The following is a 12065-nucleotide window of genomic DNA, read 5'->3' as shown; positions in this document are numbered from 1 at the left end:
ATGTGCATGCCCTGCAGTTATCTACAGTTTAAAGACTATCACATCTCTTATCATTCTGAAATGTATGTTTTTTTAATGCTTTATAGCAAGTAAGTAAGTCATAAAATATCATGTTACAGAATGTGCTCTTGGTGTTTTGGATGTCACCATGCATGACTTACCTTGCACATTAGACAAACAGGAAGACAACCAGGAAACAGAGATGTGAACACAACACAATGTGTTCTTATCACCTTTGATATGACAACCCACCACAGAGTTTTAGTGTACCCCTTTTATTTTTCTCAACTGGAAATTAATCGTGACACAGTACAAAAAACACAAGATTCATAAATTAACAAAAACAACATCATCAGAAACATCAACCATACTAAAAATGAATATGTGCTGTAACATGTTAATTGTCTCTTAGTGTTCATAATATTTAGTGATTACTCCAACGGCGATAAACCTCCTGTCAGTAGTCCTCTCTAAAGCATATTAGCTCTCCAGATAGGTCAAGAGTACTGTAGCATCAGATGGTTGTGTAATCCTCCAGGCTGAGCAGCAAAAATAAAATAAACATATCTGATCAGATACCTCCAGGTGGAGTACAGGCCTTTTTTTCCACGCTCTCACCATCAGCTTTAGTCATCTTTGCAAGCAACTCACGTAGATCGGCCTCATCATTGAAAGGGTTGTCTTTATATTCCTTTTGTAGCCATTCTCTGAACTGCAGAAAGAAATAACAGCTTGTAAAAGAAACATACGAAATGCAAGACACTGATGGTGCACTCTCTCCTGTTCCTAGCACTGACCTGTTTGGCTTGAGTAGCCTCAAACTCTTGGAGCTGGTGCTGAAAGCCCCTGTTGGGCCCAGCACAGGGCCGGACCACCTTGACTGCGGCCAGCGCCTCCTGCCAGCCCAGTCCCGTCACCGTCATGATATAAGCCACCACCAGGGTGACACTGCGGGAGACCCCTGCCAAACTGTAAGCATAGATGAATGGACAATAAGTATAATGAAATGAACCCAAACTGTAATCTCTTTTGAATATGTGAAGTGTGTAAAAAGCACATAAGCATCCTGGACACGATTGGGTTTGGTACTGTTCTATATTCTGGCTATGTTTTGTGCACGTAATTATCATATCCTGGTTTGAGGAATTGTCAATAAGCCTACTGGTTTTGTAAAACTGAAATACTTATGTATACATTCCCTTAAAATAGGTTACACCCGGTTAAAAACTATGCAACTAATGTACATGTAAATATACTATATGAGTACTAGAACTAAACCACCTTGTATAGGAGGATTGTGTAAAATACACAGTAGAGTCACAGTAGTAAATATCAGATTAAAATATACATTAGGCAATATCAACCAGACTACTGACGATGCCAGATAGACAGAGAAAATACATTGACTGAGTGGTAAAATATGGTGTGGAAACTGATCGGATGAACACTTTAAACATCTTAAAGAAATATAAAGTATTAACTCAATTAATAATATAGTAAAATCAACAGTAACATGCAGATGTTTATAAATAGCCTCTTGTTCCCCTGTATTTCTGAGAAGACCATCAGTCTAACCAAATATAACTTTCCCCTGTGAACATATGGTCAGCTACCCCAGTACACAAACACAATGTGGTCAGCCTTGTTACTGTACTCTGTTTTGGGAAGTTCAAGAATAGGCTTTTGCTTATCATGTAATCCCCTCTGTGCAGCAGTTACACATGAGTTCACTTGTGTACTTGGTTGATCTGTTTCAGATTTTGGGTAGCATCTCTTTCCCGTGAGTGAACCTTGAATCAATCTTTGAAGTATAGATATAACAAGCAGTCTTAATCTCACCAGTGAACGAGGCAGCCTTCTCCTTTCAGGCGGGACTCGTGCATGAACATTATACTTTGCTTAAAGTGCTGAGTCCTGTGAAGCAAATAAAGTATGTTAACATAATAAATCATTATGAGATCACAGCAAGAACTACTATTAAGAGTGGTGACTATGTGTGGTTATTTTGTCCTTACTGACACTAAAGGTGGATTGCTTAACAGTTTTTCTTACATACCAGTAGTATGTTTTGCACCTGACTTGTCAAACCCTTTTTATGTCTTATCCTGGATGGTTCAGGATGGGGGTGTGTTCATATCAGGTTTGAGAAAGTCGGTCTCATATTTCGCACAACAGGTTTCAAACACCTCGCAGTGTGAATGTAAGAGGTATTACGCAACAGGGGCAGTAAGGGTGACAAGGGCATCGGCGTGCATACAGTACGTGTGTATAAATATGTGCATGTGCAAGTGGTATAAATAGAGATACAGCACTGCAGAACTGAGCTGTTGGACTTCCTTCCTGCTGAAAGACCGTCTGATATGTGAATTTGGCCATAGAAGATTTGTGTTGGCATGTGTGTCTAAATCAGGGTATCATTTTGTGATACATGCACCACCCTTGATATTTCTTAGCATGCATTTGGGAATGTCATGTCCTCATGTCAATTAAAAAAAAAAAAAAACCATGCACCAAAGAGCTGAATCCAGCTGTGTTCTAGTTTAGAGAATAAGTCTAGTTTAATGTTAAGCTTGTGAAAGCATATCATTTACACGTTAGGTTGAAAGAAATGAACCTCAGACACCCACACAGTGCAGCCTCAAATGCATGCTGTACTCTCTCTCTGCCTCAGCCTTACATTGTTCTGTGCTGCACATTTTGGTACTTACAGGTTTTGTGTGGGCAAGTCAGCTGCTGAAATGCATAGATAGGTCATCTCCTGAGGGGAAAAAGTATTATAGTTACCCATCAGCAGTCACTTACTCTGATGAATTTTAACACAGAATAACAAACAGCTGGTGATAAATATCACTGAAGGCTATGTGGTGAGCACAGGCTGTGCTTTTTATTTGGGAAAGAAATATCCACATTATTCATGCTTATCTATTAATAAATGTATTAAAAATAATAGTATAATAGAAAATTGTGTGATACTTAATTTTCTTAACGCCCAGGCCTTAACTGAAGCTTCTTATGTATTAGCAGTTTTTTGCAAACCTACTCAAAATCCATTACATAGAAAAAATAATGAAGCGAAACAGCACAATCCACAGTGGCTGAAGCAAAAACAAACGCCTACTCTTAAACCCACGCAGGCACACAAATCAGCACATTGACCCAACCAACTGTTGTTGACTGGCATTTGTCCTGATACTTCAACCATCACATGAGTATGAAACTCCTTCTTACTGTTTACTCACTCACTCGGGACTGACAACTGTTTGCTCAAGAACAGGATGGACAATGAGTTATCTTATCATGTTCACTGTACAAATTCACCAAATTAGAAAATATGCTCAGCCCATCAGATCTGTTCCTCCTCATTTGATGTATCACTCTGTTTAAGAGATTAATGAGAAATATAGATGCAAACTAAGGGAACAAGATGTTACAGTAGATGTATAACAAGTAGATGAGCTTCTCACCTGGAGGATGGGAGCTGCACTGTCATGAATTGACAGGATGTGTGTGATGTTGTTTCTGGCTAACTGTTCTCGGTCTCTGGCATCTGACACAAATAAATAACAACACAATCACATACAATTGGTATGGGGGGTCATAACTAAAATAAAACGGTTTAAAAAAACAATTAGACACACCTTTGAAATTCCCCAAGTACAAGTCAGGCAGGACCTACAGTATAGAAGGACAGAGATCAAGTTCAGAATCAGACATGGTCAAAGCATCATAGTGAGGAGGTGCAGCAGCTGAGAGAATTTGAAACAGCTGACTCAAATGACACCCTGAAAATATGAAGTGATAATTAGAAATCGAAATTTTCAGAGCTTTTGACGAGATTATTTTACCACAATATCAGTAAAATAATCCCCATTATGTTAAATATTCACCACTTTAAGTAATAAAGCATAAATTACATTTATTTAAATTTATTAAATCATGCCAATCTAATAGCGCAACCTTTTTTCCATAAACATCTCAAAGACTTTATGGTAAAATGAAATCGCCTGAATTACTCTCAAAAACACAGGAATACGAACTCAGCGCAAGTCTCTTGCAACAGATGAGAGTCGTACCTTGTTGATGCCATTCCCCATGCTGAGAGATCGTCTAATTGAAAAGAAATGACACGCTGTGTTTCCTCGTTGTTTAAAAATGCTTATCCAGCGGCTTGACGGCTTCCCAAACCCACTGTAGTGGTACAAATACAGTAGCTCCGTTTCCGAGCAAAGCAGAGCACTGCTTCCCAAGCACGCGTTGAGTGCTGGGAACTGTAGTTTTCTGATACAAGGACAGCAACGTTCAGGGATACACAGGATAGGAAGATTGAACCATTAATCTATCCTGAAAAATGGCAGGCAATCTAAGACCTCTATGGCAGCAGGCCAGTGCCAGTTCTTTAGGACCATGATATTTACTTTGCCACCAAAACAAAACAAAAAAGGCCCCTAATAACAATTACAGTAAAGCCTCAATTCACAGTACACATTTTGTCATTGCAGTGTAAACACGGTAAACACCTGTGCTATTATATCATATAACTTTTCACGTGGGGCCACAAGTGGGCCAAGGGTGGCCCTGCCTAGCATTGTACATGGCAGCCGTTTTCTTAATACATCCATGATGTTGATCACTCCAATGGCTGTGACAGGTTCAAAAGAGTTGGATAATAATAAAATGTATTGATAACAGCTGTGTTTACACATCAATGCCATGTCTTTTTTTATGCTGCTGCAACACAAACATTTCCCGAATTGGGATCAATAAAGTACTATCTTATCTTATCTATCTTGTCTTATTGTAGCACATTGTAACTCTGGTGACTCATCACCTCAATCCACAATAAGATAAATTAAGAAGCAATCAACAGCATGGGTAACTTCAGGGGTGCTATTAACAGAGAAATTATGGCAGCTGTTCTGTACTGATTATAAAGACGTTAAAACATCAACAGGAAGTAATGCTACCCACTGCCCCACATTGACAGCACATTGACATCACGTTGACACCGCAGGCGACAGTGGTTTAACTTCCTGGTGATCTGTTGTTGCTATGCTGGGCAGTGTGTGACCACCAGACTATAAAAGAAGGTGTCTGCCTACTAAACAGTGCTCCACATGCGCAATTGCCTCTTGTTCCATGATTGGAGCTGGAAAATATGAAGTGGGCTGGATATCAGTCCACTCAATGCTGATACATCGCGCCTCCATATCAATCATACTGTTATTCTGGTCTCTATTAGTCTAAAATAGCCATCATTTCATAGTTGAATAACTGAAATCATGTGTGCTGTTGATAATAAAGTTGTTTTATTGCATGGACTTCTGTAAAGAATTATTGGAAAAGCTGACTTATAATGCGACCTTAACCAAATTAGTCCTATAGCCATTTATTAAACAACTTGGAAAGTAGTTTCCACACAAATCAGAATGTTAAATGCATTGACTTTTCTGTTCATTAATCACAAAGGTCGATACACTGCACAGCAGAATAGTTTTCTAAATTAGCTGAAGATTACCAGCAATAAACATGAATGATAGAGAAACAAAAATATGTGTTGCTCAGAAAAACGTGACACAACAATACAGGTAAATATGAAACTGCTTTGTGGTGGTTTTAGTGTGCAACAGGAGGAATTTATAGTGTGGGCGTTCACAGATAGGCTGCCCAAGATGTAGGCCTTCATGTCATACATCGCCTGCGCTGGAAGGGGCTACAATTCAAGTGGTTTCCTGCTTCAATTTCACATAAACATGAGTTTTATCAATAAACTTGTTTATTGTTTTATGCATAAAGCTAGGGCATTTTTAGCTTGGCTGCTGTGATATTTTTTCTTTCAAAATAATATTTCTCTTCCTCATTGGTTCTGTTAAAGCTTTGCTCTCTTAGATGACAAAGTGTGTTTTGATACAGCTGGTCATTGTATGGAGGTAACAATCTATTGAATAGCTATGTTACAGGGAAATGCAAGGTGGTTTAGTCTGCGATAATTAATTTTACCAGTAGGTGGCGACTTTGACATGCAACAATATTTACAATGGGACTCGAGGAATTTGTATCTCAAAAAATTACTTGTAATGAACCAAGTCTGAGATAAATAGCTTAACATTGTATCCTGCATTTTAGTTTTCATTACGGTATGGTTTTCATAGGGTGTTTCGGTGCTTTTTTGGTTTGTATTTTGTACACATGAATATCTATCTGAGTTTGTTGGTCGTCCTGATCTGGTATCGACTTTTTAGCCTGTTTGTAGTTTTTTATGTCCAAAGAGTTTCGCTTCTAGCGAGGACGTCGCGGAAATCCCGGAACTACAAGTGCCCCAGCGTTGCTTAGCTTGTCCAGCTCTTTTTCGGTCGGTTTTACTCCATATTTTGTATATATTAATAGCGGATGTGGTGTATAATGTTGTTCGTCGGGTGAAGAGTTTGGTAAACATTTCGACGGTTAAGTTATTTTTGCTCAAACTGTCGGATAACTTTACGCGTTACCTTTTAACTTCAGCCTGTCAAAGTGTTATGATCGTTATGGATGGTTGAGTCACCGCGTCAGACTTCCAGTTTCTCTCCATGAAACATTTCTTTATTCTGCAATTTAGAAATGTGTTATGCTTTGTTGTGCTTTGTTTCTTGTGTCGTTCAGCTGTTTTATTGTGCTATTTTACCAGGGATGGCCACCGCGCCACAGTCTTCTTTTCAAATGAGATCGACTGATCTGATCAGAAAAGAGGCCCTGGACTATGGAGGGTTTGGAGACGTTTACCTGTGCTACCATGTAACCCTCGGCCAGGTGGTGTTGAAGACCATGTATACAGGCCCTATTCGCAACGAGTAAGTTCTGTGTTACTGAATGCATTGTTGGTCTGCTGGGTATTCCCCCTTGCTTCAATGGTAACATGCATCATGTGCCCAGTCAGGCTCTCTACAACATGTAGTGGACTGATAATGTTTTTGACAGGATAATTGTATTATGTCCTTAGATACTGATGGAAGAATGTTGCCTGTGTAAAATATTGTGTAATCCCAGATAAACTGCATTGCAATACAGTTTAAAAATCTGAGTTTCTTCATTATGCACAATATGGGTAGGCCATGGCCTACCCAGATTGTGCATAATGAAGAAGCTAAGATTTTCGAACTTCCTTTTTTACAGGAATAAATTAAAATACTTGAAATGCGGATGTAGTCTAGGTCCAACATCCGTTTTTTTCAGACAAAATGCCTTAATACCAAATTCTGTGTTGATTTACATTCACAGTCCTTCTTTAAAAAAAAAAACATCTACTAAATTATATTTGTGTTGTAGCCATATAATTGGATTTCTTAAAAGGACTTTTCAGATTCAGATTTTACTGTTATTTATAGCAAGGTATGCATAACTGAAACCTAATATCTCCAAATAGTGATACCTACTCAATTTAAATCTGTATTTCACTGTGTGCATGATGACAATATATTGGAATGAATTTATTTTGCACAACAAATGGAGTTGCCTCTTGTCAGGCGGATATCTGGTTCTTACTATTTTTTACTAATACTGTACTGTCCAGGGAGAATAAAAAGTCGCTGCTGGAGGAGGGGAACATCATGGCCAGCCTGAACCATGAACGAGTGGTGAAGCTGCTGGGTGTGATCATGGAAGAAAGAGACTGCTCGCTAGTAATGGAACTCCTCCCCAGAGGCAATCTGTCTGTCATGCTTGAGACGGTGAGCAGATTCCATCCATAGTTGGCTGGCTTAACTTTTTTTTATATATGACTTGAATTATAAAAGCACTTAATTATTCCCAGGTCTCCGTGCCACTATCCATCAAGTGCAGAATCGTCTTAGAGGTTTTGGAAGGGATGATTTACCTGACAGAGAGACACGTCATACACAAGGACATCAAGCCGGAAAACATTTTAGTTGACAAGGATTTTCACATCAAGGTATATCACAAACTCGGTCCTATTTGTGATTCTGACAGCAAGCATGTACATTTACGGTAATCCCAAATGTCTTTGTTTCATAGATTGCAGACCTTGGCCTGGCCACCTGCCTGACATGGAGCAAACTCACAAAGGAGGAGTCCAGCAGAAGGAGTCGTAAAGCGCGCTCAGCAGGGACGAGAGGGGCTGGGACACTGAGCTACATGGCCCCTGAGCACTTGGAGAGTATACACACAGTCTCCACTGAGAAGTCTGACGTCTACAGCTTTGCAATCGTAGTTTGGGTCATCGTCACAGGGCAGGAGCCGTATGCAAGTGAGTTGGGATGCCAAATAATGCTCGAATGAATAATAAACGTTGAGGCTCTGTTTGTAAGACATCAACTGCCTGGTTATTGTCAGAACCCTTAAAGTAAATGATATGTTTCTAGATGCAAGGAGTGAAGAACACATCAGCCAGTGCGTCCGTAACGGGGACCGACCTGCAGAGAACCTTGTTCCAGAAGATACGCCTGTAGAGATCCTTCAGCTCATGAAGAGAGGCTGGGATCACAATCCGGTGCAAAGGCCAACATTTAAAGGTGTGCTTTTTGTGTGTGTGGAGTAAAAACATTAGCATGCGGTCAAAGGTGGCTCAGTGGAAAATGACAGTCTTACAGTATGTGTTCAGACGCAAAGAAAATAACATTAAAATCATTCATTGTTGTTGTTGTTTTTTTTACAATCCAAGGCTTAATTTGAATATATGTTTAAACACTGATATCATTATATTGTTGAATGAAAATCATTCTCCTATCTTTCCCTTTTTTTGTAGAGGGATATGACTTCCTGCTGCCTTTCTACATTGAAAAGCTTGAACCTCTTGTAGAGGAAGATTTACAGGAGCTGAGGGTAAATATATATATATGATTTATTGTAACAATCTCATCCTCTGTACACAGTGAAATTAAAATAAGTGAAGTAAAAAAACAAGGCAATATCGATAACATTTCTGAGTGATTTTTATGCAGAAATTATATGAAGGCCCAGAGGAACTTGTTGAGAAGATGAAAAGTCTGTCAATGACCCAGGAATGTTTTTTGCCAGGTGAGTACTGTTGGCAATCTTGATGAGCTGATTATAATATATACACTGTAATGTCCACCCTGTGCGGGATGTATTACATTTTTGTCTTTGACGCTCAGAAAGCTATAAACATTATGGGATCAAGTGGCTTTATCGCTTTAACATCTCTCCTCACCTTGCAGATTGCCCAGCTCCCTTGATGAGTTCAGACAGAAGTGTACCTGTGCCAGTTGAAGCCAGCATTGAGGACATGCATGACATCCAATATGAGCAACCTCTTCAGACAGACGCAAAGGCATTCAGAAGCCCTTCAGCTTTGGAGGAGAAGCTGGCTCGGGAGCTTCAGTACCACAAACATGGCAGCTACAACCAGCTTGAAATCTATCAAGGCAACCCAAATCCTTTCCGGCAAAACCACTTCAGCAATTCAGATCAAGCTATCCAGCAACCAGAACCAGACAAACCCTCTTGTGCATCCTCTGTCCAATCATGGACAAAAGCTGAGCCAGTGCAGCCCACCAGCCAGGAGGAGGCGTATCGCCCTACTGCTGGTCTCTATAATTCCATGAACTCCTCCATACCTTCTCCATGCCACTTTCCACTGTCTGCCAGCAGCCCTTCTCTATCACAATATAACCAGCAACATCCACACTCCCACTATGACCGCCAGCAGTCCTGCCCAGTGTCGGATACGTCTGCTCCTGATATCAAGCCCGGGCGTCTCCTAGCACCCTCAAAGAGCTACTCACCACAAGATCCAGGTACAAACAGACTTTTTGTCTTTTTGATAAAGTGTTTCTTCTTGCTCTAGATGCCTGTGGTGTTCACAGCTCTGCCAGCTTTGACTGACATGTTGGAGAGACTGTTAATGTTTTTTGCCTTGTGCTTGTTTCAGGATCTCTTTTCATTCAGAATGCGAGCGGGATCCAGATTGGGAGCAACAACTTGATGAGTATCAGAGGTCATGAGGCCTCCAATGGTTTGATGTCTCTGCCTTCGAATGCCTCAGCACACTCTCCCATCAAAGAAGGCATTTTGAAATATGGTAAACCATGGGAATTTTCCTTTAATGTAACACAGATGATAGTTTGTCTATATGTTTACTGTTTATTTTGCAAATAGGATACTAATTGGGGCTGCAATCAAAATGAATTGAATATTATGGTTTTTCTGTCGAATGTCAACATTTCCAGATCCTAAGATGGCATCTTTAAATGTCTTGTTTTCAATCTGAACAAATGTCCAAAAGAATTGCTATGATATACAAACATGAAAAGCAGACATTCTGTCATAAATGGAAAATAACTAAGACTAATTTTCAAAATAGTTGGCAAACCATTCTTGGCGATCAACTAAACGATTAATCCAGTTATCTTTTCCGTCTCTAGTAGTTAGTCAAAAGCAGTAAAATGGTGAAGTTAACAATGAAGTATGCAATTTTGCATGTGAGATCAGATGAGAACAACAGTTTTCTAATAGTCCAAAGCAAAGGTATTTCATTGTTAAAAATTCAGAGGTAAACTTAAGACAAGTTATCATTAGTGTTGAATGAAGTCGTCCTTAAATATGTTTATTTTCTGTCCTTCAGAGGACAATGCCGTGACCGAGGGTCACCTGGACATACTGAGGGACAACATCGGTAAAAAATGGAAGGGATGTGCACGGCGACTGGGTCTGAGCAGTGTGGAAATAGAGACCATTGAGCACGACTGTTTCCGTGACGGCCTCCCCGAGATGGTGCATCAGATGCTGGATCGGTGGAAAATGAAGGAGGGAAGTATTGGCTGCACTATTGGGAAGCTTTGTCGTGCTCTGGATGGTCACATAAAGATAGATGTCATCCAGAAAATATTGGACTCCTGCAGTTCTTCCTGCTAGATCTGATAAACGTTCCACCTCATTCCGTGTAAAGGACCCTCTGCTCATGATGGTCACATTTTATTAACCGTTTGCAACATTTAAAGGCTCTCTCAACCAAAAAGTATACTATTTTCAGATTTATGGGACGCATTTGAAATACCTTCTCTCTCGCAACATGTGTCTTGCTCAAAGCATTGAAAATGGCATACTGAAAACCGAAGAGCTCACTTGACTTCTTCACTGAAACGTTTCCTTTGTTACTTTTTTAAATCCTCACAGCTCCCTGTGAACCGTTCTCACTTTCAGGTACTCACTCATTTTGGGAAATTGTTACCCGGACTTGACTTTTATTGTGAACATTTTCAAATGACTATAACTTTTTCTAGCAAGACAAGCTTGTTCAAATTTGAGGTTTTTCTTAATATGGAATTTCAAAATCTGTTTTAAAAGCAATAATAGCCTGAATGATTAGTATATTATGCATATTGCAAACAATGTGTTACATGAGACGAGTCTAAGCAAGAGTTATTACAAAAGTAATATTTTTTATATAAAATGTCAATTATGATTGTTTTCTTTTGTGCACGGTTACTGTAGCTTTAACTGAATATTAACTCATATTTAGGGACAATCAAATGGTGTGTGGTAAACATTTATTCCATCCCAACACAAAAAGAAAGACTTCAATCGCAGAACATGCAGGGTCAGCTACTCTGTAAGAATGTAAGAAGCTGAAAACACACGGTATGTATTCACAGAAAGACAGAACAAGTCCACAAATACATTTGCATTTTTGTCGTCATCCATGTGTCCAGTGGGAATGAGATGAGTAACATTTCAAACCTTTATTTAACCAGATTGGTCCCATTGAGATCATACTGTAGATCTCTTTTTCAAGGGAGACCTGCAGCATATCGGTTCCACATGAAACATAAAACAATAAAGGACATCATACATTATATTTACAGGATACATTTACATAGTTATAGACATGTACACGTGCCCATAGTATCAACGAGCATTTCATTTAGTCTAGCTTTAAAAACATGCAGAGGAATGAGATTGCTCAGTTTCAATTCTTGCTGAAGACTGTTCCAAGCAAGTGGAGCACATAAAGTCTGTCTCCTTCAGCTTGAGACCTGCTGTAGATTATCTTCTTACATTTCCCCAAATCACAGTAAAGGTGCATTAATTGGCATTGAGCTATTCTTTTGAATGAT

The 12065-nt window shown here is 39.4% G+C and overlaps 2 protein-coding genes across 3 annotated transcripts; one reads left to right on the top strand and one right to left on the bottom strand.

The window, feature by feature from the left end:
• Nucleotides 1-275: 275 nt before the first annotated feature.
• dusp22b (dual specificity phosphatase 22b) lies at nucleotides 276-4265 on the bottom strand. Of its 2 annotated transcripts, XM_034104808.1 has the most exons (8): nucleotides 4074-4265; nucleotides 3639-3672; nucleotides 3465-3547; nucleotides 2709-2758; nucleotides 1840-1914; nucleotides 798-969; nucleotides 652-712; nucleotides 276-539 (listed from the first exon to the last, which is right to left on the bottom strand). In XM_034104808.1, the coding sequence occupies exons 1-8, from the start codon at nucleotides 4092-4094 to the stop codon at nucleotides 481-483; spliced, it is 555 nt and encodes a 184-aa protein (XP_033960699.1). In that variant the 5' UTR covers nucleotides 4095-4265; the 3' UTR covers nucleotides 276-480. The 2 variants fall into 2 exon arrangements, with proteins under 2 accessions (XP_033960699.1, XP_033960698.1); XM_034104807.1 differs by having other exon boundaries at nucleotides 276-712.
• Nucleotides 4266-6269: 2004 nt separating this feature from the next.
• On the top strand, nucleotides 6270-11413 carry ripk1l (receptor (TNFRSF)-interacting serine-threonine kinase 1, like). The gene is made up of 11 exons (XM_034104939.1): nucleotides 6270-6349; nucleotides 6662-6824; nucleotides 7544-7700; nucleotides 7784-7921; nucleotides 8005-8236; nucleotides 8352-8501; nucleotides 8735-8811; nucleotides 8931-9006; nucleotides 9168-9746; nucleotides 9881-10030; nucleotides 10574-11413. Exons 2-11 carry the CDS (start codon nucleotides 6664-6666, stop codon nucleotides 10861-10863), a joined length of 2010 nt encoding a protein of 669 aa, XP_033960830.1. The 5' UTR covers nucleotides 6270-6349; nucleotides 6662-6663; the 3' UTR covers nucleotides 10864-11413.
• The last annotated feature ends 652 nt before the right edge of the window (nucleotides 11414-12065 follow it).

This window comes from Pseudochaenichthys georgianus, chromosome 17 (genome assembly GCF_902827115.2).
Source record: "Pseudochaenichthys georgianus chromosome 17, fPseGeo1.2, whole genome shotgun sequence".
Classification (NCBI taxonomy): Eukaryota; Metazoa; Chordata; class Actinopteri; order Perciformes; family Channichthyidae; genus Pseudochaenichthys; species Pseudochaenichthys georgianus.
This window is presented reverse-complemented; position numbering and strand designations above follow the sequence as displayed.

Bases quoted from the DNA above. Each gene is read 5' to 3' on its own strand.
- dusp22b (XM_034104807.1), bottom strand. From the start codon at position 4,094: ATGGGGAATGGCATCAACAAG. The intron at 970-1,839 runs GTGAGATTAAGA...CTATGCTTACAG, and splicing joins GAAGGCTGCCTCGTTCACTG to TTTGGCAGGGGTCTCCCGCA. The intron at 713-797 runs GTCAGTGCTAGG...TTCTTTCTGCAG, and splicing joins AGGCTACTCAAGCCAAACAG to TTCAGAGAATGGCTACAAAA.
- ripk1l (XM_034104939.1), top strand. From the start codon at position 6,664: ATGGCCACCGCGCCACAGTCTTCTTTTCAAATGAGATCGACTGATCTG. The intron at 8,502-8,734 runs GTGTGCTTTTTG...CTTTTTTTGTAG, and splicing joins GCAAAGGCCAACATTTAAAG to AGGGATATGACTTCCTGCTG. The intron at 9,007-9,167 runs GTGAGTACTGTT...CTCACCTTGCAG, and splicing joins CCAGGAATGTTTTTTGCCAG to ATTGCCCAGCTCCCTTGATG.